The sequence below is a fragment of the Pezoporus occidentalis genome, unplaced genomic scaffold (assembly GCF_034315485.1).
Source record: "Pezoporus occidentalis ecotype Australia unplaced genomic scaffold, CSIRO_AGI_Poc_V1 ctg13, whole genome shotgun sequence".
Lineage (NCBI taxonomy): Eukaryota > Metazoa > Chordata > Aves > Psittaciformes > Psittacidae > Pezoporus > Pezoporus occidentalis.
Genome location: NW_026913103.1, coordinates 6,226,700 through 6,251,501, shown reverse-complemented (window position 1 = coordinate 6,251,501; position 24,802 = coordinate 6,226,700). Strand labels below are relative to the sequence as shown.

General features: G+C 40.6%; 1 protein-coding gene across 1 annotated transcript; it reads left to right on the top strand.

The window, feature by feature from the left end:
* Positions 1-68: 68 nt before the first annotated feature.
* HMGN3 (high mobility group nucleosomal binding domain 3) lies at positions 69-24,175 on the top strand. The gene is given in 6 exon segments (XM_062608249.1): positions 69-270; positions 14,682-14,732; positions 20,517-20,546; positions 21,195-21,242; positions 23,557-23,670; positions 23,784-24,175. Coding segments are annotated over 6 exon segments (441 nt in total). The 5' UTR covers positions 69-255; the 3' UTR covers positions 23,967-24,175.
* Positions 24,176-24,802: the final 627 nt, after the last annotated feature.

The following is a 24,802-nucleotide window of genomic DNA, read 5'->3' as shown; positions in this document are numbered from 1 at the left end:
ATGCAGCTGGGGAGCCAATCAGGAGCCGGGGCTGCCCAGCTCTGCCCGCCTCGTCGGCGAGGCGGGCGCTGGCGGTGGGGGCTGCCGGGGCGCCGGGGGCGGCAGGGCGGCGCGGCGGGCACCGGGCGCGGGCACAGCTGCGGGCACTAGCGACGCCGGTGCCGCCGCCGCTGCCGCCACTGCCACCGGGCGGATCCACGCTTCAGCCGGAGCTTCTTTCGTCGCTTTACTTTCGCGGCCCGGAGCAGGGACATTATGCCGAAGAGAAAGGTAAGGCGCCTCGGGCGTGTAATGGGTCCTGCCTCCGCGTCTCCCCCGGGCAGAGCCGGTGGGTGAGCTGCGCGCTGGGGGCCGGGGACGCCCGCTGCTCCGCCGCCGCTGTGCCGTGCCGTGGCTCGCGGATTGCTCCCTCACACGGGTATTTTGCTGCCTGTTGCAAGCCCCCTCCACCCCTCCCAGCACTGCCGCCCCCTGTTTACTTTCCCAGTGCCGCGCGGGGCTGCATCGCCCCCGTCCCCGGGGAGTGAAGGCGCGATCACAACTCCAGGCCCCCCTCCTCTCCCTCCGCCACTGGGGAGAAGCGCTGCAGCAGCTGCGGCTTCGCCCCTGGCCCCCGGCGGGCGGAGTTTCCTGCTTGCAAACTCCGCGGAGGGGGGGAGCGGCGGGGAAGGGGCAGCCCCCACCCCGGGGCGGCTGGATTTTGCTGCGGCCACCTCTCGCCGTACCCGGGTGATGGCTCCGAGGGTAGAAGGGAGGAGGGAGAGGCAAGCCATGTTTAAAACAAACTACACCCTTCTCCTCGCCTCCCGCGGCAGACCCGTATGTACCAACTCCGGCGCCCAACCAGGCAGGGCCCCCGGGGGCGGGGAGGCGCCTCCTGAGGGGGCGCGCGCGGCCCCCGCCGCCTCCCCGCCGGGCCGGGAGCCCAACGACGAGGGTGAAGGGCCATGGCCGGTGTCTCCCTGTCGCTGTCCGTTTTCCGCGCTGCGGGCATCTCAGGGCGGACGGCCGTCTCGGGAGGGAGCTGCCGGGGGGGGCCGGTTGTGAGACCGAAGGGACAGGAGAAACTTAGGCGCGGCCCTTCGGCAGCCGGGCTCGCTGTGGTGGGGTTTGGTGGCTTTTCTGTCACTCTCTTCGCTGCGCGGCGTCGTGGCCGCGGGCAGCGGTTGCGGTCCGGCAGAAGGCAGGCTGAGGGCGGGCGGCGGCAGCTGGCCCCCTTCCTGGCGAGCGGCGGAGGGGCGAGCGCCCGGCCCTCGGGGTGCGCACCCGCGGGAGGCCCCGCTGGAGGGGATCCTCGTCAGAAACTCGCCGCCTTGCCTTCTGCAGGCGCCGAGTGAGGACAGCAAGGGGCTTGGCACTGATACACGCAGTGCCAAAAAATCATAGCTGCGGTCATTTAATTGTAACTAGGTCAACCAAAGCAAAGCAGTTTGTGTTTTGGGGGATTTCCCAAATGTCACCTGTGACCTCCTAATACACCCTAATTCATCACTTTAATAAAGTTATAATGGCTTCCAGGGAGCTCTGTTCAGCTGTTGTCCTTTCGTTATTCTTCATGAGAGGTGTCCAAGTGTCAAATTGTCGAGTACACTGCTGAATTATTTAATTCATTGTTAAGAACGTGATTCTAGTCCTGAAAATGGATACAGCTGTGGGGCTGACTGTGTTTATTGGGACAGTTGGGCTTGGAGTTATGGAATGCTTTTCCTCTTGCTCTTCTGTCATTGCACCCTCATGTAGGCCTCAGGTAGTGTTTCTGCTGTTTTAGCACCGTTGCTTATCATCACAGAAAAGTTGAAAATCAGCATGTGCCCATTGGACTGTCCACAACTTCTGAAACTTCCAATCCTGTTTCCTTTGCCCTTTTGCGTTCTTACGCTGTGGATAACATTTCAGGCTGGCCTGCGTAAGAGGGGGTAGAATTAAAGTCACTCTTGTAGGTTTTTTGTGGTCTGTTGTGAAATGTTTAACAAGAGAAATGATCTTGGAGTAGTAAGTCCACACAAATGAGTCTTCTTTCTAGAAAGATTATAAAAAGGTAATAAAAACATTGCATATGGGATCAGAGCAATGGAAGTGAATTTTAATGGTACAGTTTTAATTTCCTTAGCATTGTACAGGTAAATGTTTAAATTAAAAAGATTATACGTGAATTATGGGTTTTGGGTAACACTGGTTCCAGGAAACGTGTGTTATTAATGGCTTTGCTTTTTGAGAAAAAGTGAAATTGCCCCAAGTATTCTACAGTAGTCAATTTTTGCTCCAGAAAAACATCCACAGGGTGAGAAGATAATCATGCAGTGATAGCTGAATGATTACACCAGTCAGCTTCCACATGGAGACAAAACCATCACATGCAGTGCCTAGTCAGTTCTTCTGTTAAAATTTCTAACTTATATAAACCCTTCTAACACTTAAAGTTTTATAAGGAAATAAACTTCAAAAGTCAAAATGAGAAATCTTGACAGTTATGGAGGTAAATAAATAAATCATATTGCAGAAAGGGCACAAATCCACCTGTACCTGTTTTTATGGATGCCTTGGTTATCTAAACTGGCTGGTCCTTTCTCTTCGATTTTCTTTTCATGTCTGATTTTTCTTTTTCTTTTTTTTTCATCTCCATGTAACCAAAAGTCAGTTGCTGAGTCCCTGGCCTTATTATTAGTATTATGAACAAAAAAATATAGTGCTGTCTCCCCATGTCTAGAGGGCTGCAGCCCCAGGTATTGGGATGTTGTTACTCATTGCTTGAGGGTTGTGGGGAAAAGGAAAAACTTCATGTGTGTTGAGATGGTGTTAAATACTGTGCTAAAACAAAAAGGTGTTGAACTCTGGACTCCTGTCAGATTACTGCATCCTTTATCTGGTGTAATAATATGTTGTGTGAATGTGGCCTTTCACAAGAAGAATGGCATGACAGTGTGGGATAAACCAGAATGCTTGTTGTGGTATTGATAGCAATGGAATGAATTGAGGTGTTTTGTTTTGTCGCTTGCTCAAATTAACTCTTGGGTCATGTTGGAAAACACCTTGACCTTGAAACGGCCCAAACAAAACTGTCTCGATGTCAGCCATAAAAGGATGAAGGTCCATTCCATACCTGATGGTGAGGAGGATCGTGGTACGGTCACAGACGCCTGTCTTTATAAGCATACATACATCAGCTTTAATGTGGTCATCATCAAGATGACTGGTACTTAGCCCTTTAAGTAGAATGTGCATCATCTCTGAGGGACCTTAACGGATTGAGTGGTAATTTGTTCAGTACTGGTTGGGGAGCCTCTTAGTTGGGGTTGCACTCCAAAATGACCCAACTTGTTCATTAATCTGATGCTGTGAAACACAGCCTACACCTGACACATTGTTCTGAAAACACTTGGAGTTGAATCAGATGTGAGGACTAAATGTAACTTTTCCAAGTTTTGTTGGTTTTTGTAATATCTTTAAATATTGCTGTTGCTTCAGAGCAAATAAAAATATGGTTCAATTAGCCATTTCTGTAGGCTATTCAACACTTCTTTGTAGTCAGGAATGTTAGTTTCTGCAATACAGTTGATGCTGTGAAAATGTAATGGAGAACATCTGTGGCAGGTTCCTGTTCTGTTATGCAAATTCATTTTCTTTAAAGTCTGAGACACTAGTTAGTTATATTTACTACAGAAAAACAAACCCTCTAAGTATTTTGTTCGGAATGCTGCTTCTGTAGTGGAAGTTAGAAGGTGCAATATTTCAGAGTTGTCCTATCATGGTGCATTTAGTTACATGATCACATGCTAGATTTTTTTAGTGGGACTCTTACCTGGTTGGCAAAACAACTAGTAAGGTCAGTCAATGTGTTTTCTAGTCCTTGGAGTTAAACACATATCCTTACATTTACAAACCTAGAGCTGTTAAATTCTACTTTTCCTTTTTTTTCTTGACCTGAACTCAATTCTCTTTGTGAAATTCTTCTACATGTTTGAGTTGCGTTTCTGAAGTGTTATGAATACTCAAAGATAAATGTTGTTCCTCATTCACTGATGGAGGGGTAAAAAATCTGGACAGACATCTTAAGCTGAGAATCCAAGATGAAGGAACCATTCCAACAGCTTGGCCATTTACTTCTGTGCCCCGTTTCCCTACCAAGCACCTTCTGCACTCAAGTGGTGCATTTATTATTACTTCTCCAAATCTGCTGTCTTGCTTTGTGGTGTGTACGTAGAGGAACTTGCAGTAGTGACCAGTTCTCTAAAATTTTGTTGGAGCAACTTGTATGTGATCAAATACCAATTAACTAATGAAGCTGAGGGTTCTGCAGATGACAGTTCTGTTTGCTGTGGCTCTCAATGTTCGCTGTTGCTCTTTGGTCTGTAGAATGAGGTGTAGATCTTGTGCAAAGAGTAGCAGGTGAGTTTGTGTTCATGGTGCAGGAGTATGAAGTACACTGAAGTGCTGTTCAGCTGCATTTCATGTGCATTTCCATGTTTTAATACTTAAGCTGTGTATCAGTCTGTGTCAGTTCAACGTACCACGTGTAACATAGTGGTTATCTTCATTTTGAAGCTACTTGGCAGGAGAGCAGTTCCAGTGATGTTGTGAGGACACTCGCCTTCTTAACAACTTGTTTCATTACTAGGGTTGGAAGCTCTCTGTGGCAGAGGCACACTTCAGTTTTGCCCAGAACACAACTAACCACACATTGGTAGCAGTGGGATGCAGAAATAGGAGAGGTTCTGTATTTTATTTCATCATCTGGAGGTGATTAGTAGGGTAAAGGGGCTCAGTACAAGATCCGTATGTGTTGGCTGCTGCCCTCTCCCCACTCCTGTTTTGTTCCACTTCTCCTTCTAGACTTTTGCTTGAACTCCCCATGTTTCATGCTAACTGCTTACTGCTTCCTCCTTTCTCCTTGTGCAACTGAAGACTAAGAGCAGAAGTCAGAGCTATGAAAAGGTAGATCTTTTTCCACTTTTCCTATTAGATCAATCCTAGACCACTTAGTTACTACTGGAAAACAGGGTAGGCAACAGCCAAAGATAGCCTTCTTTGCATCTGCATTGCTGAGGTACCCCTGAATTTGACAGACTCCTGCCTAACCTACCAGCAGAGCCTTCATGTGGGCTTCTACCTTCAACATCCTATGCAGGGACAGGTAAAATGATTGCTTTGTAAACATGCACTTAACATTCAAGCACAACGAAGAGGTGCCTGAGCAACTTAAAAGATTGCAGAAGTCTGCTACAAGAGAAGAGGAAGTTTTCTCACCGATTTTAGAAATTGTACCACTTGTAATGAATTTGTAACTATTAAGAATTTTAAACCTCGACGTATTTAAAGCAATTGCAGACTGCTTAGGTGGCCTACACCAAGTATCTGTTGTGACCAGACTGACTCAAAGGATCTACATCTTTCACAGAAAGATTAAGTAGAGAAGATCACAGATTTTTATCTGTGCGTGGTACACTTGGATGTAATACAGTGTAGCAGTATTGAGTGGCACAAAGGAAAATCATTCTTGGGAAATGTTGCTATGCCATGTTGCATTAAATGATACTTACAGGGCTGTTAAATTACATGCAGAATTATTCGTCCATGTTTTATATTGAAGATAGTCATAGCTAAAACTATGTCATTATCTCTAACCTGAAGTCTGCTTTTTAGGGTTATGGAGATGAAAAGTTCATTCACCAAGGATTTATAGATCTAAAATATTTCTGATTGCTTTATATGAGTCTGTAAAAAATTTGACCCATTCATTAGCAATTTGTGACAGTGTATATAAATTTTTGTCTTAGACCACACTGAAATACAATTAGACTTCATTAATGGGCAACTCTCAGTGAATTGCCAATTAAAAATCATCCTTAGTGGTCCTTGGGTGAATTAAAGCGTGATACCTGATGAGGTGTAGCCAGTAGTACAATCTACTTTGTAAGTCATCACCTCTGAGTTCATAACTAACCAGGTGCAGGTAATCTTTTTATATACAATAGTTTAACACAGCAAGGGTGGTAATATTATTTTGTATTCTAGAGTATCAGTATTGTTAAGTTTGAAAAATAAAGAAGTCCTGTGTGTAAATGGGATGTAGCAGGTATAAGCTATCTAGTTTAAGGCTGCTTTTCTTCTGCGTTACTTGAAAAACTTCTCTTTCTGTGCTGTTTTATACCCAAGCAATAGCTGTGAATAGGCCTGGTATGGTCCAAGGTGTATTGTAGTTTGAGAGAAACTATATGAAGTTGAATTTTGCTTGACATGATTGCTGTATTGTGTTTTGTGCAAAAAGTAAACCAGAAATTCTTCTTGGAAATTAGCACTTTGTAGGATCGTAATGGCCACCATCTATTTTCTGTTCTTTAGCTGCACTCTATCCCAGCCAAAACCAGCACACACAATGTTTTATCCCATGGTCCAGTAGCCAAAAAGGTGTTTTCATCTGCTGGACTTACATTTTAGGCCATGATCCTCTTAACAGTTGCTTACTTAACAAGTTTGGACATGCTTTTGATTATTTTTTTCTTTATTTAAATCCTGGATCATTTTACTGTTCCAATTTAGACATGTTGCACAGTGACACAATGATTTTGTGGTAACCTGTTAGAAGGGGGTAGGCTGGGAATGGACAATTGGCTGTATGCAGAAGTAAGATGCTTTTATACCAATTTTGTTGGCAAAATTGGCAGTGTGAGACTCACAGTTTGGACAATAGTCAAACAGATATTTCAAGATGGCATGTACAGGCCAAAAGAAGCAATTCCAGATACTCATTCCTGTTCTTACTCTGATTTAGTCTGTGGGAGATTGTGCATGTTTGAGGTAGTTTTTGGCCAGATATGTCTGCTGATCTAGTTTCCTGTATCTTGGCACAAAGACTTAAGCTGGTTTATGGGCAGGAATGATTAGATGAGGAAGGGCAGAACTCTTAGCAGCAGTCAGGCATTTATCAGCCTTAGCCAGACCTTCTTTGGTTGTCTTTAACTTAGGGAGAAATTAATTAGAATAATCGGAACAACTTAGTGGTCAGTAAGATTGAGTCCTTGGACTCTTGGGGAGGGAGGAGTCCTTGTGTTTTGTTTTTTTTTTTCCCCTTTGGCGTCTTTGGAAATTGCCAATTTTCAGTTAATTACACCTGCAACTTGGAGATACAGCTCCTGTCTTCCTGCAGTAAACAGTGGGTGTACTTGGGAACAGTGAAAGCTGCAAATACAAAATGCTGCGTTCCCTGAGACTGTTGGGATTGGTCTGCAGAAAACAAAAAATTGTGTATGTTCTCATCAACATGGGCTTTGTTGGGACTGTTGGGTGGTTTTGCTTTTGCCACCTAGCTTTCTCTGTTGTCCTAATGCTACCTGAGTGTGGTAGTAGTAGACAGTGCTTCTATAGTTGGCAATCAGCTGTCTAATGACATTTTTACCTCTGCAGTGTTTCATTTCTGTCAAGTAGAGCTGAGGAGAGGTGTTGGTGCTGTGTTTGTAGTATGAAAACATCCTGCATCATTTCTTCCTTATCCTACCTGCACCCTCCTGGAGACATTTTATTTTTCTTTTCTCTTGAAACTGTTTTTAGGTTTCTATGAAGCCCTCTATTCTGGCTGTTGTAGTAGAGCAATACTGCTGTTAACCACAGCTGAAATTATTACCGGGCTGTAAAAGGTCAGTGTACCTAAGGCATTGTATCAGTTTGTGCCTTTGGTACCTACCTCGTAGTTGTGGACCTGCTATCACCGTCTCAGAGGTCTGACGTCCTGTAGCACCAGTTAGCTGAAACAACAAAAAGGTTCCTTTCTAGATTATTGTGGTTTTATCACAGTTATGTCCTCTAGGAGGGGGAGAATTGTACACCCTTTTTCAGTCATTCAGAATATGATGTTCATTGTCAGAGGTGGCTATTCTCAGGAATTGATTGTTACTGAAAATGGTTGCTGAATCTTTAAGTAGATATTTTTCTTTATTACTGTTTTTTTTTTCAGATGCACTTTGTGCTGGCTTTGCTTTGCAGATCTGATCAGTTCAATTTAGATGCAGATTTTGGAGCCTCATCTTTAAGATTTTAAAAACTGCCTGTGTATGTTGACTTAGATGAGTTAATCAGCTTTGAAAGGTCAAAGAAATGATGTTATTAGGGATTGGATTTCATCCATCATATTCTTTGAATCTGTGTTTTTTATTTTATGGTGGCAGTAAAATGATTAAGCAAATATTGGGACAAGAATTTACTTACTACCTAGCTGAATTCTTACGTTTGGTGTAAGAGGAAACCGAGCAATTTCAAATGCGCTGTGCTCACTGCTCCCATGGCTGATCTGTATTTTTCAAAATACAGCTGATTACTTGCTGAAAAAGGAACTGTTTACTTTTAAATTACAATGCTGGTGTGTGTGTGTGTGTTGGAGATTGTGGGTTTTGTTTTGTTTTTGTTTTGTTTTCTTTGTTGTTTTAATCAGAGCCTCTAGAAATTGCTGGTACTTCTTCACTCTGCTATAGGTAGAAGATGTCACATTAAAAAATCTGACTACAGGGAAAACAAACTTGGAAGGAAAAATAAAAACCAAACCATTTGTGAGACTTACAAAATATCCCAACAAATACAAATGAATTTTAAATTATATTGGTCAATCTTTGACCTTTTTTTTCAGTGGGAATACCAAAACCTCAAATCTACAGTGAAGGAATTTCCTCTTCTGGAAAAGCATTTATTTTCCCTGGTTTTGAATATCTAGAAGTACCCAAGGCCTGACTGGGTTTCTGGCTTGCCTGGAATTGCTCACAGAAGCTACCTCTTAAGAATTAAGGAATATAATAAAATGCATTTCCTAAACCTAATGATTTTGCTTAGAACAAGAATGTTTGTTTTTTTTATTTTCTTATATATTCTTTGAAAATGCAGTGCATATCAACCAGTCACTCTTTGGCTTGAATCTCTTACCAAGAATGGAGACTTTTCCCTGATGTTTTTTCCCCCTAATTGTATATTAATACCAGGGGATATTTATGGTCTTCATTATATTTAAGATTTTAAGTACCACTTGTCTTTTCAGAGGTTTATGATCTTGACATTCTCCCCAAAAGAATTAGAAAATTAAATATTCTACTCTTAATAGATGTAAGATGGAGGGATTTAAATCTAAAAATGACATATTGTATAATACTTCATTGTAATAGTTCTCAACAAAAAGATTAAAATATACTCAAAGAATAAAAAGCAGGACTTTTTGTTTGGGTTTTTCTAATGGATTTTTTTTTAAGAGAGCAAGACAGGTATCACTTTGGTTGGGTATTTAAAGAATCCATCCCTAACAAGATTTATTATGTACTTCACTTGTAGTTTTGTCAGAATTACTTTTTTTTTTATTTGGTGGCAAGCAAGTTTTTTTCCCTGTCCAGGATCAGGCTCTAGGTAGAAAAAAGAAATGAACAGGTGTAGTAGGAAGAATACCTGATTTCTTAAAGCATTTATTAGAGTAAATTAACTTTACTTGTAAAGTTCTTGGCTTGGCAGTGAGCGCTGTTTTATCCGCTGAAAACAGATGAAAGAACTAGCTATAAACAAAGGTTAATGGTAAGATGCTGAAGGAGATAAATGTGGAAACAGTGGTTAGAAGGGTGTTGTAGGAGTTGGCTGATGTTAAATTAGTCAGTATGTAGTCTTCATTAATCTAAACCCAGAAATAAACAGCATTTTAATTACATTTATGAACAGGCACAAAGTTCAGAAGTGCTCTGAAGACAAATAATTAGAAATTCTAGCATGCATAAGGAAACAATTTATTGTATTAAATTTAGTCTAATGTAGAGTCCTACTCAAAGGGAAATGAGGGCAGAAAAAAGAAAAATGGTGCAGTAAACCTGGAAAAAGCTTAGGATTTGATATGTGTTCTCTTCTTGCGCTGTGGTTTTGTTGCAAGCTTGTATTTTGGTGACAGAAGTTGTTGTAGGAATGACCAAAGCATTACATCGTGGAAATGGCAGCTAGAACAGTGAGCCAGGAAAGTATCTACTGGCAAATCCCATTGCAGGCATCGTATTGAGATGTGGCTGGAACAGAACAGCTTGCAAGGAAGGGAGGAGAGTGCTCAAGTGTTAGGACAGTTAAGGCTTTCTGCCTTTCTAACTTGATAAGCTGGTAGTTAGGGTGAAATTGGCATCTGATTTTTCATTCGTTCTTTTGTTTGGGTGTTTTGGTTGCTTTTTTTGTAACTAATGTGGGTATGAAAAGACTAATTTCTGTCCCATCAGAGCCAGGGTGTTGAGTTTCAGCTGGTAATAAGATCCTTCAGAGAATGAGTGGTCTATTTAATTTTATAAGCAACCTTCTGTACTGACTGTTACTTCTTGCATAGTTGTATTCTCATTCTTCATGCTTTTAAATGTACTCCTTTATAATAGTACAATCCATTCATTTAAGCACAAAATATTTATCCAGAAGCCAGTCACTGCAAGTTTAAATGTACCTTTGGATCTCTTGAACAGGGAGGTGCTTTCACTACTTTGTTATGGTACTCTCATTACATCCTGCTTATATTGCAGGGGGTCGATTAGAAGACTTGAAGCTTTTAGTTTCTTTTGTGGTGCATCTCTACCAGGTAAACCCAGCCTTAAGGACAATTTAAAAAGGAAATTTGCCTGTGTATACTATTAAATGCTTCCTTAAAACATTTACCTAGTTTTCTATTTTCAGTTTAACAGCTCTGTAATGGTGTTGGCATTGCAGATACTGCAGTGTTGTCCTGGTGCAGGGAAGCACTAGTTCTTCTGTGTACTTCGCAGCTGGTGAAATGCTGGAACTGTGTATACGAACAAGCTTAATTTTGATACTGCTTTGATAATTTTTTTAATGTTCTCTATACTGTATTCATGTTCCTTTGTTTTGTTCTGTCTTCTCAAATTAATTTTTGTAGGTTGTCCTTTAAAAGGGGTGTGAAAAAAGCAAATCATAAAAAAAAAAAAAGAGTTGATTGCTGGTAGGGAATCTGGCATGCAACCTTCCAGGTTAATCTTGTGGTATAAAAGTTATGCAGCTCTGACAGATCTTACAAAGCTTAGCTACAGCTTAATTTACTATCTTATTGCTAACATGTAATGCTAATTGAGTTACAACACAATGTGTGGTCATCTGAACCTAAAACTTGCTATTAGTTTAAATGTGAAAAGCATATTTAGAGTTAGTCAGTCAGCTGCTTTCTGTGTACCTCTGTGATTGGAGAATTAAATCACCATAATCTGTGTCTTTGTTTGCCTTTTTTTTTTTGTCTGTCTTGTCTCTTGTAGGTATCCATACACTAAGGCACAAAGGGTCTATAGGGTAGTACATGCATGTGAGAGAGTATAGCTGAAGAATTACTGAGGTTGGAGAAGAGACCTTCTCAAGCAGTTCAGCGCTTGCACTGGTCTTTGATTTTGCGGCACAAAACTTGCAGTTTATATAGTACCGCTCCTGACTAGTTTACAATGTGAGGCACAGTATCCAGGGTGTGTTTAAATGTAAGTGGGCTGTCATGTGAAATATGGTGAGCCACAGCATTACACCAAGGAAAACGTGGCAAGGGGGTGGGTTGCTTAGTATGTTTGGTTGCTTTGAAATCAGAGATCCTTCAGTAGTTTGTCACCAGGACAAAAGATGGGGGAAGGATTCCTGTGGAAGAGTTAGAGACAAGTACTTTAAGGTTTTGGTGGTATCTACATAAAAGTCCTGTGACTTCCAGACACTAGTGCAGACAGTCGCTGCTTGTGGCATGCCACCTTCTTTGGGAACTATGCTTGGCACAAATCCATTTGTGTACGAATCTGTCTGGTCCCTAGAGAGAGGTAAAAGGTACTGCAGAAACTAGCATGAAGATCCAGATCAGCTGGGATTCACTGGGGTGTCTAAGCAGGATCGCAGACAGGAAAGGAAGTTTCTCTTCCTCTTTTAACAAATACACTCTAACCATATCTGACATATTTTTTTGATGTGTCTATTGGCTTAAAGTGTCCCAAGCTGCTTGCAACTGCCCTGTGCCACTTCATTCTTGTCTGTTGTACTGGCTCAATTGTTTGTGCAGCTGTGCAGTAAAATGGTTCTGCTGGAGCGGGGAAGACTATATATTTATAATTTGTATATATATTTATAAATTTGTTTAAGCAGCAGACTGTTTTTCAGCTGGATCAATTACCTTATTCATGACATGGCCTTCCATGCAGCTCTGCCAGCATGTGGGGAGCCAAGGCCCTGGGAGGATGAGCACAGCCTCCAAACACCTGGACTTGTAGTGGTTGCAGAGAAGAGGAAGCTGGTCTGAAATGGAAATGAGAGCATGTCAGAACCCCTTGCTGCTTATTCACACTTCTGAGATTATTACTGTGCATGTCCCTCCACAGAGGAAAGTTATGTGGCCTTTGGAATTGCTCTTGGATTTTCTAACCTGGGAGGGAATGCTGGGCTAATTAGCTAACTCAATTGAAGTATGTTGTGTAATGTATCGTAGTATACAGTGGTTGTGGTTGCATTAAGAGTATTTTAATATATTTCCCCCCCCTGTGGTTAGCCTCATGAACATTTAAAATCTGTTGTCAAGCAATTACATTGGCATCTCAAATCAGGCTGCCCTGTCCATCATGTAGGAGACTTGTTTTTTACTAGTTCTGAAGAGAGTGGGGTAAATTACTGCATGTTAACTGTGCAGTACTGAAGGGTGAATATTTGCACCTGGGCAATTACTGCAGGGCTATTGGCATGTGGCAGTGCCATCTTGGGATGATTTAGCCCTGTTTCAAAGCTCCTGAAAGGGAAGCAGGTTTAAAAAGCCTGATTGTGGAGTGTCAGCTTCATTTAGTTTCTGGTGGTGTTTTTTAGCCTGGCTTCCAATGGAAATGAATCATGCCATCTTTCTGTCCCTACCCCTGAAAAAATTGGGCCTCGCCGCCACTGTGAAAAAAAAAGATTATAAAATTGGAGAGACCTTCCTTATGAATAGGTGCTCAGGTCAGGAAAGATGCCATTCGAGTTCCCCCTCCCCAGGGAAAGGGTGCCGTGCAAGTTTATTAGACTTGAGAAAATTCATGTGAAACAGGTGTTATAAATTCGTGGGCTACAGAAAAGCTATCTCCAGAACCTGCACCGTATCATGAGCTGAAGAGGGAACCTGTAGGAAGCAAGACTTCGTTATTGAAGAGGGAAGCTGTAGGAAACAAGACTTCGTTATTGACAGTCATCATGGAACTATTTAGTTTTGTTGTACAAACTACGGCTTTTGATGCTCCCTGCATCGCAGCGTCAAGCTGTAGCGACTCTTAAGTAACTGAAAGGCTTTTAGGAATGCAAACCTGAAACGATCCTGTAGGTGGCTGGTGAGGCTGCAGTAGCATAGGGAACAGCCAGGCTCCATTTTGGATGCCTGACTGTTGCTATTCTGAGTTGCTCTGTGCTGCGCAGTGCTGCTTAACTGCCTGCTGTTTTCTAGCTACTTCGATGATTTTTAAACCAGCTGCTGTCGTGGCATGCTTCCTTTCTGTCAGGAGAGCGCACAGTAACAAAGCCATGTTTTATTCTCTGGTGGGGGGTGTCCTTCTCTAAGTATGTTAGAGTCCAGTGCCAGGAGAAGGCAGTGGTCAACTGCTGCACACTAGCCGTTTTTTTTATTCTGCTCCAAACCATAACTGTGTAACAGACATTCCATATCAAGATCTGTGGGTGAGGTTTGGGTTAGGGTTGCAATGGAAAGGCAAAGGGAAAGATAGCTAGCCTGCTCCTTTACTGATTGAAAAACAAAACAGCAAGCAAATTGTCTTCTCTGCTGCCTGCTAAATGCCTTTTTGAAACACATGCCGTTGCTGTAGTTCTCCTCTAACTGCTGCTGCTCGCTGTTTTTCCATGAATCGTTTGCTCTTAGGTGAGAACCCAGTCATTTGCAAAACATGAAGTAATATATCTTGAGTTGTGTAAAAACAACAAAACCAAAAATCCCCAAATAACCCCAACAAGCAAACCCCCAAAAACAACAGCTCACGAACTTGATTTTACACACACATACCTGTGGTTTAACTAACATTTCTGTAGTACCTCTGAAAAGCTATCTTTGAAATAGTAGGGTTGATACTTTGTTCTTGAGAAGAAATATGTTTGTCCCTAGCTTTCCTGTCGGTGTCTTGGTGTTTTACTGATTTTTGCTGTTCTGATGGAGGAGATGAGATGAAGGAAAGATACCATTAAAGCTTTCAGCTGAGTGAACCTGAGGCGCAAATTGAGTAAATGAGGTAAAAAAACTCACTTATTTCAGTAATGCTGTGCTTTTTTGGTTCATCATATCTCATTACTACTTAGGTTCATGTTTGAGAAGAAACATGTTAAATTTCTCAGAGATTTCAAAAGCCCTATAGAACAAACCTCAGATTTCCAGTTCATACTTTTGTGCTGCCGACTGCTGATGAGATGTAGCTCCCACTGGAACCTGCAGATGCTTTAGTTAATTGGCAAGAGGGACCACTGAGGGATGATCTGTGATATGATATGATACGTATGTACATGGTGATGATCAGTCCTTGTGTTCTTGTTGGAAAATCTAGAATGACTTTGGTACAGTGTTTCTTGTAAATACTAATGTAAATTTGCCAGACTTCAAGTTACTGAAATGTATGAAAAGAAGACTTCACCATAATCTTTGTTTTGCTGTTGCATGGTTGCTTTTAAGTCTGTAATAAAACCACTGACTTAATATTTTCTTTCAGTCTCCAGAGGGTGCTGAAGGCAAGGATGCAGCAAAAGTAACTAAACAAGAGGCAAGTATTCTTTATTATTTTATTTTTTTAAATGCATTTTGGCATGTAGTTAAGTGGAGATCTGCAGTCTTGCCCCACTGTTTTCAGAGGGAATAATGACAGTAAACCGCATTTGTAGCTTATCTAGCATAAATTGTTTTTGGTGTACTGAGATTCATGCAGGTTATTAATGCATAAAATAAATTTAAGAAACACTTAGGGCTTTGATAGACAAACTCTGCTGGATCCTGTGGCAACAGTGTAAGGTGTTACTGCGTGCAACTGTTGCTCTATCTCTAGCAGGTTGGCAGAAGAAGGTTAATGCGCGCACCTAAGCCCGTCTGCTTCAAAACTATTCTTAGCTTAAGTGACTGGTGGAAGGGTGTCTTGAATTAAGATACCAGGCTCTAAACTGGAGCAGCTGACACGTTTGTGTGTTTTCTTTGTCTGAATTTATTTTAAGGGCACAGTAACTTATGTCACAGAAGGGAAGGAGACAGCTAGTGATACCTTGACCTCTGCAGTAAAGTTTGGTAGTTTGTCAGAGCTCTTAATACAAATTTAAAAAACAGGTAGGGAATTATGAGGATTTCATTTTCTTAGGCTGTTATCTTTTGTGCCAGATGAAGTTAAATCAGAACCTTGAAAGAATAGGTGAATATTCAAATGGATTAATAATTAATTACTCTTCTTCTAAATCTTTGAGCATATTTGAACAGGGAAAAGTAGTCTAATGAAGTTTTACACTTCCTGAATTGAGAAGTTGGTTGTTGCTCAGTCTGGCAGAGAAAGATGGTACAGTGGAAATGTCAAAATATTTCAAACAATAGTAAAGTTTTCAATAAGCTCCAGGAAAAAAAACAGAGTAAAAAGGAGGTCTAAGAGGAATAGATTCTGATATCTCAGTGTCTTCCTATGGAACTTTCTAGAAGACAAATCAGTTTCTTTTCCATAAAATATGAAAAGGCTGACTAAATCATAGTAAAGTTATAATCTCCTTTGCTCTGAATGAATGTTTTTTTCTGCCCAACTTCAAGAGCCAGAAAAGTTCCTTCTCGTAAAAATTTGAGATCTGATTGCTAGCGTAAGGAAGGAAGACCAAGAATCTTACAGAAATAGGCTCTCTGGAGAGGGCCTGCTGAATGAAGTACCAGAGCTCTTAGTCTTCATTCAAGGTGAGGTGCTACTGGGGGAGGGAGGGAAACCCGACAACAAAGTAAAATAGTCTCAGTAGATACACCTATAGCTCTTAGTGTGTGAATGAGGAAAATAGTTGTAGGATTAGATTAGAAACTGGTTGCTCTTGGAATAGATAGAATATAAACAGAAAGCGTGGCTTCAGTCTGGACAAAATCAGACCTCTGTGGATGGCACTGAGGAGATTTTTGAATTATTTTGAACTAAACATCTGAGGGGAGACCGGCATGTTCTTGAGAGTGCCTAGGGTGAAGTCAGAGCTCCCTGTTGTCGTGGAGAGCAGAGGCAAGCACAGAAGCCATAGAAGTCTGCATCTGAAAATGTAAAGAGCAGCCTTGAGAAATAGTCATGTTTAATTCGCATCTATGAAAACAGGCAGTTGAGCCAAAATACAAAAGCTGCAAATCTAAGTCTGGGCAATTCAGAATGTCTGGCTTTAAATGAGGACATTGATAAAATGAGTAACTCAGAAATTTGTGGGGCCGCTGTGACACCAAAGCACAAATTACACAGGGTTGAGAGCTAAGTTGCATTAGTGGTAGAATGGCTTTCTATTATGTGTCTTTAATATTTCTCTAGATTAACTGTATTAATAACTACAGCAGAATCCTTTATGGATTGCGAAGCCATGTATAAATGGGAAGTATGCAGTGTAGAAATTGTGCCAGATGTCATCTGACCACAGTAATTAAAATGGCAGTGGGATGTTAAGGGAGATCAGAGGGGCTCCAAGGACATTGTTAATGGACATTCTGGTTCCCTTTCAGGCATTTCGTAAAAGGGATAGGATTGCTTTAGAAAGACAAAGAAGTTAGAACTGTACCTGCCTCCTCTCTGGAGGAACAAATCATAGGACCAGTAAAAAAAATAATCAGCTGTATGTGGTTCTACGTAGTATGGAGGAGCTAGTTAAAAAGACAGTTGTTGGAGAACTATTCTGTAATTGTGGCCATAATAGATTCAGGTTCGTCATCCTTGCAAGAATGTAAGTCCAGATAAACTCTGCTGTGGTCAGATGTGATATCAAGAAAGGGATTTAAAAAAAATAAATAAAGCCTATTAAAAGGAGAAGCAAAAAAGTTTAATGGTTTCAGGTGGCAGAGAGGCTCTGTGGTATGCCTTGCTAAAGGCTTGCAGAAACGCATATAGTTTTTCAAAAGCCCCCACTACCCTTCTGCCCCCCCCCCCCCCCCAACAACCAAACAGAAAAACCCAGAATGACTTAACAGCAAAATTGGGGAAATGTATTGGCTTTGAAAGGTGGTGTTGTGTTGATGGAAAATAATGAGAAAAGGAGCAAACCCTACAGCACGGTGAATGTGAAGCTGAAAAACAGTAAAGAAACTCCTGCTGTGGAAAATTCTTAGGGAGGTTCTCGCAGCAGAGCCGTTTCTCATGGGTGTAGAGTCTGGAGGACGTTCTTTAATGGAGTGTGAGCGAGAACCAGACAGTATTCCCCAGCATTTGCCAAACTGCTTGCTTTGGCCTCAGCACCAGAGTAACTGAAGGTGATGAAATGCTCCCAGGACTTTACATAAGGGATTCTGGAAAATAAAGCCTGGAGTCGTAACTTGCAAAAGTAGGGGAGGGTTTGTTTGTTTTGTTGTTTGTTTGTGGGGTTTTTTGGTTGGTTGGGTGGGGTTTTTTAAGTGTATATGGATAAATGTGTAATGAGGGAGTTGACAGATTTTGCAGAGAAGTCATTTTTCAGGCATTTTATTTCTTTGTAGAAGTCAACAGGTCTGAGGATGGCAGCATACCAATTGATAGTTTACTTGCATGAAAGAACACTTTTTGATGAGGCTCCCGAAACGGGTTCTTAAAGAAGCTGAACTAGCATGGATTAAATGGATGATCTTCCTAGGAACTGGTAACAAATACACATGTGAGAAAAGAGTGGAGAAGTAGCTAATTTTTATAATGGAGGAGACTTACCAGTGGACTATTGGACAGATTTGTGTTTGGGCTTGTGCTACTGAATGTGTTCATTAGTGATCTAGGAGAAGAGGGACAGAAGTTTTCTCTGCAGTTTGCTCCTCTCTTTCTGACTAGTCAGAAGCCAGAGATAGAGAAGGCTGTTACATCACTGATAACTAGGAGATAAAACGTCAATTGAAAGTGATTATGGAGAAATGCAAATGAATACACAGGGGGAGTGATGGTCACCAAATTGGCTGTTCATCAGGGGAGAGATTGTGAAATCAGTGATTACTAGAAGACATTGGTTCTTCTAAACAAAAGGTAACTAGAATATAGGGAAAAATACTAGAGGACAGAGTGTGAATTAATCAGTGTATCACAAGATTAGTGTGTTGTGTTCCCAGATGTGGGATTAGTAAATGTTCTCCTGACTCTTCCTTATAAGGGTCCTGATAGAATTAAAAGGATACTAAGTATATTGGGACAAAGGATGCAGAGCAGGTTGTGGGAGGGAAAGGGAGAGGGCCCAAAACAAACCAAAGCAAACAGAAAACCACCAGAAACCGAAATGGAAACAAACAAACAATAACCCCAAACAAATAAACAAAAAAGCCCAAAGAAAACAAACCACCCAGATTTTCTAGGATTCTTGACTGTCTTGATTTTTCATATAACAGAGGCATGATAAAATCATCAGTAACACAGAGCAAGGCAGTTAGGAAATTCTTACTCATGAAACTGAGAACAAGAGGAACCTTGTAAAAGGTGAGAAGTTTAAAGGAAAGACAACAGAGGGGGAAGGTTTTCCTTTTTCTCTTTTCCGCACAGTGCATAATCCTATTAATGGAACTCGCTGCCACAGGATGTTCTGGAAACTGAAAGTATAAATGGGTTCACTAGGTTATTAGACAAATTTATGGAGAAAATGACCCTCAGGGACTAATATCCACATCATGTGTTTATAATACCCAGGTTGGAAAGTTCACAGCTTTAGATTGCCAGAACCTAGGGCAGTAGGGAAGTGTGCAGCGTTGTTCTGTGTCTGCTCCATTTCATAGCTTTTCCGTAGAAGTTTCCTAGTGGGCCAGTGTCAAACTAACTGTTGGGGCGAGCTGCTAGTTTCTGGGTTAGTACAGTTGCTTGAAGGGGGACAAAAGGACATCAAAATGTGACTTTTGCTGACCTGACTGTACTTCCCTCCTTAGATAACACAAAATACTTACACTCTCTGAATCAGAATTAAAATCATTTGGCCGCTGTGCATTTCTAAAGAACTGGGGGTTTATGCTGCCTTTCTTACGGCAATACAGGCCTTCTATGAAACCAGTCATGGAACAAGAACAGTTTGGGAATGTGGGAGAGAATGAAAATTTATCTAAAACAACATATTATCCTGTAAAACAAATAGTTGTTAACAAAATATTCTAGTGCCCAAATGCACTGGAACCAGTTAAGAAAACAGTTTTGTAAAAGAAGGTACCTTGAGCTGGGAGTTCTTTGATTACCTGACCAAGTGAAATGCTTTATTTAACCTCCTGTAGAATAATGCCAGGCATCAGCATTATTTTACAGCATAAATGTTTGATAGCTGAAAATATCTTCAGGTGTTTTTTACAAGACTTCTATTTTAATGAATGCAGGTCTGAGCTATTCACTGCTTTCCACTAAGAATACTTAAATGGCTTCAATGAATACAAATTACTGCATTCTTCAGATATTAACAGCAGCTTTTTCATGTTGCAGGATGTGTGGAGCCATGTTTTCTTAGCTCAATTTAAATGCGTAATATGTAATTAAGAAGATACATTTGATTCACCTTTTAAGCTGTGTTACATTGGATATTTGTCCCAGTTGAGTTGTCCATTTATTTTGGCAGGTTTGTGATGCAGACCAAACTTTAACTGCTTGATAACCATGCTTTGTGACTGGATCATGTGTTCATCTGTTTTAATGAATACAGAAATACCGTGAACAAACTAGTGAGCTTACAACTATTTCTAAGACTTCAGTAATAAATTTATGGAAAAGAACAGATAAATAAAATTGAATAAGGAAGTGTGTTGAGGTGATAAAGAAAGGTGGGAGAAATCAGAGTATCTTTTTTCTTTCCTTTTGAGAATTGGTTAAATAGAAGAAATAATTTCTCCCCCTTGCCCTGCATCTGTCTTTGTGCAGCTGGACTCTCAGATTGAGTGTGTGGTGAACTGAGGAAGTGGAAGGACTTACCTTCATGTTTTGAAATTTTAGCACTCTGATGTCCTCTATGGAAGGATGTTAACTTCATTCTCTTGTTGATCAGATGGCATTTTTTGCCCACTATTACAAGTAGCATCTGCTAGGTTATAGAAACATCATTCTGAGTCTTTATGAGAAAGGATCGGTGTCCTGTGTGATAGTCAAGCTTGGAGCAGCAAGGGACTTGGAAAATGGGGAGGTATTAAACCATATGGAGATTTAGATGTTATAATATCTGAACAGCTTTTACTGCTGATTTTCACATGACTCTCTCCGTAAAATTTTGTTCAAGGTGAGGAAAAAATGAATTGTGTTTGTCAATAGAGTTGTATATTGGTAGGGGCATATTTTATGCTGCCACCGTGAAATGACTGGTATTATATTGCTTTGGATACTGTTTGCTATAAGCCTATAAAAATGTTTTCTCCTTTTTTTTCTTTTCTTTTTCTGTAGCCCACAAGACGATCAGCAAGATTGTCAGCTGTAAGTATGTATAACACCTCCTGGTATATACTTTTCTAGGCACATATGGTTTCTCAGACCAAACAGGTTTGTTATATTTGGCTTGATTCACTTTTTATACTTGCTGAGGGATATTAAAGAACTCTAGAGCTGAAGTTAACTGTGCTTTCTTGGTTTCAGTTTTTCAGGTTTCAGCTTTTTCTGACAAAAGATGCATTTCCCCACCTGACCGCAACGCTGTTATGTGCAGTATTGACCTCGTATTATTTTGCAGGCTGATGTTAGTTGTGGAAAAGCAACTACTTCTCCAGGAAGGAGAAGGAGCAGTCCTTCAAGGACCATTTGATGCCACTGCTAGTATTTGGTTTTAGTTCCTCTTTGTTAGAACATACCTGATTTTATTACTTTTAACAGTAACTGCTTATCTCCATGTTTACTCTTAGAGTGACCCCAAATTGCTTTGCTGGATGGATGAGTGAGCTCATGAGAATGGGTGTGTACGGTGATGAGGTGCCTTTGTGCATTAAGGTTTCTGAGTCTGTTTCTAGATGCAGACTAATGAGCAGGAAGTCAGGGAAGGTGTGTGGTGGGGGAGGCTGGGGTGTGGAGGTGGTTAGCTGGCTTTTGATAATATGTCTAACACGTTGTGCAACTAAAAATGTTTTATAGAAACCTGCTCCGCCAAAACCTGAACCCAAACCAAGGAAAACCACCAAGGTAAATACTTTCCTTTTTGATGCCATCATTGTAGCCAATGGTAAACAAGTGTGCTCCTGCTTTGTTCTGCAGAGATTTCAGTTCAGAGCATTTTTGTGAGGCATTGGCTCCCCTGCCCTCCCCGCAGCTCCCTGTTCCCCCCACCCCCCAGGAAAAGAAACAGATCATTCTTTTCTTTCTGTTCCACCCCTTCCTGGCCTCATTACTGGCCCAAACAAAATGTCTTGCCTGTTTGATATGCAGACCATGTTAGTTTGTAGTGAGTTCCATAGTTTAAGAAGAACCTTTACCTTTCCTACACCTTTCCTGGGATGTACAGGTTTGGTGAGTAAGCTGTCCCTGAGGCCTACCAATTTCTACAGTGGGATTTGGGATTATTCAATGCCATCCTGTTTCCTTGTCTTGAGGGGCAGTACTTCATTTCACAGTGAGAAACTCTTATCTGTTCTTGAAGCCTGGCCGTTGCTGAGAATGCACAATTATAATTAAAGGTGAAATTAAATGTATTTAAATTGAATGGTTTGTTTTTTCTAGGCCAGTTACAGTCAAGTTGAAATCTTATTAGTGTCTGAAATACCTTTTCAGGATTCCTGCATACAGATCATGTACTTCAGAAACTGTAGGTTTATTTGTGCCCAAGGGGAATGTTAAATAAGAGCAATTGTTTTGTCAAGAAAAAAAAAAAAAGAAAAGCTGGAAACTGAATCTAACACTCCTCACACTTAAATTTTTTAAATCCTTTTATGGGTATTTCAGTGTGGCAAGTATCAGGATACAGAGTCTGCATGTGAAAGCAAAACTCTGTGACTTCAAGCACTTTATGATTTATGAAATTAAATTACTCATAAAGTCTTGCTGAGTCCATCTTGCTCCCTCTTAAAAGGGGTATTAATAAAGAAGGGAATATGGGAGCTTCTGTAACTTCATGTATGCACTGTAAAATGAGCTCTGTGTTAAGGAGTCAGCCTAAGCTGCATGAAAGGCATTTGAAGCTCAATTCAGGTGATTCAAATCCATTACAATGTTATTCTTGGTAGCTTTTTAATACAGTAATCTGTTGGGGTTGTTTTTCCAAACTAACTGAATTTAAGGAGTAAATTTTGAGGAGTATATTCATCTCCGCCTCCTAAACAGAAAACAGCAAGTGTGTACTTTGAACCTGCTCGTAAACAACTGGACCTGGGTATGGATTTGAGATAATTTTTGTTGTTAAAAGTTTGCAAATTACGGGTTTTCTAAGTCAGTTCGTTAGCTTATAGTTTTGTAGGTGAAGAGTCAGGACTCTCATCACCAATAAGCTTCTCAATTAAGCATCATAGCTGCTGTGTAATTTTGAAGGGTGAAAGGAGTCATTCAGGCTGCTCTGGGATTAGGATTACTGGCACTCCCTGTTTACTGCCCCACTCCTGTACGGGGATCATTGGGGAGAGGTGGTTAATGAAAGGAGGCTGGCCTTAATATCCCTGTTCACAGCTACTATTTCCATTTTGCATGGAGAATTTGGAGCAAATGATCACGTAGAAGATCTCTACAGTGTTTACCAAAGCTACTTTAAATACTAATGTAAAATTTTCAATTAAATAACGTCTTTATCCCGTGGTACTTAAAATTCGTAACATATGTCTCTACTAGCGTTAGATCACAAATATAAATATGTACATAGAGAAGCATAAAAAAAAGGCAGACTTCAACATACAAATCATTTAAGAGCAGATCTCCAAATGAAACTGTAGCTGTTAAAATAGCCTCTTTTGATAAATTCTCTGCTTTGTATTGCTGCAGATGGAATTGTATCAGTGTTTGCCTCCCTAGTGTGTTGGTTGGTTCTTTCACTGACACAGAATGAACATCACAGATGTTATCAAACTAACGAAAGAACAGCCAACAAAAATGCTTAATTTTTTAAATCTAATTTAATATTTCATGCTAAAATGTAGTGCTATTACACCAAGTGTGGTGTTTGTGCTTGGCTGAATAAGCTTTCAATATACTGTAATTGTATTTGTTCATGCAGATATATTGTATATACTTCCCTGTAATACAGCTCAGCTCTACCAAAATGGTCTGAGGAGTTTTTGTATCCCAATAAAGAAGCAGACACCAGCATTTTCCAGAAATTTTGAGAGTCTCTGTGTAACTTTTTTTGATATACATTTTCCAGGTAGTCTTTGACTGGTTTTCTGTTTCAGTCCAGCATATGCAGCTTGCCAAGATTTGCTTTTTTAGTTCATATGAAGGTGTTTTTTTTTCCTAAAGATGTAGGGTGCTGGCTACTCATACAATGTCTATGCCCGTGTTTTTAATCTCCTGTCAGAAGGAACCTGGAACAAAGGCCAGCAAAGGTGCTAAAGGGAAGAAGGATGAAAAGCAAGAAGCTGCAAAGGAAGGTACTACACCATCTGAAAATGGTGAAAATAAAGCTGAAGAGGTACTTTACACACATACCTCCTGCTGATTGAATCAGTGTTTTTTGATTCAGCCTTTCAGACATTGATAGCATGTTCATAATGCTTCTTTTTATTGCCCATAATGTTATTGCAGATTCGCATCTCTCGCTCAACTGTTAGTGTTTGAACATCCAGAGGTGCCCTACCCAGCACACTGTCAGTAAAAGGGCAGATTGAAACAGTGAAAGTTGAGGGTACGGTAGAGCATTCAGCATGTGTGCAGTGCATAGAAACAGATAGTAGTGTGGTGCTTTTCAGTATGAACAATGGAAGCTGACAGGTAAGGCTTGTATTACTCTTGAAAAGGTGGGACCAATAATTCAAGAAAAGTGTGTGAATGTACCTGTTCTGATTGTGTAAATGTGAGGTGGACATAGGTTTGAAACTGAGATGTTGCAAATAAGAAATGGAAGGAGCAAGGGTAGTTCGGGTATTTAGGCATGCAATGGGCAGTTCACTATAGTAATTCGGTTCTTTCTTTCTTCTCTACAGGCTCAGAAAACTGAATCTGTAGGTGACAAGAATGAATGAAATATCATGAAAATTTTGGGTTGATTTTATGTACCTCTTGGACAACTTTTAAAAAATATTTTTATCAAGTATTTTGTAAATGCTAATTTTTTTAGGACTATGATAGTTGACATATTAAACTGTATATGAACATTTCCCTTCTCATAACAGTGCTTTTAGAAATTCCCATTGTTGCCAAGTAATATAAATATCAACTTAATATTGCAAGGTATGTGTAAAATTGGATCAGCATTCCATACACTTGCTTTAAGAAATTAAGTCTTGTGCATATGGTGATGTTTTTACTGTGCGTATTTGAATTTTTCATGCAGTTTTTCTAGAGCAATAATCAGTGGTGCTTTTGTACTTAGGGTTTATGTGATTTTAATGAAACATGGATAGATGTGGCCACCTGCTGACTATCTTGGGTTCTTTTAATGGATTAAAATAAAAGGTCTTCTTGCCTGCAAAACTACAGCCTCCTAATGTTTTCTCTACATCTGAGGAATGCGTTACTCGTATTTCAGCTGTTACAAGGAAGACGAAAGGATTTGGCAACAGTTGTTTTGCATGCAGTCTGTTTGCTTTTATGCTGATGTCTGA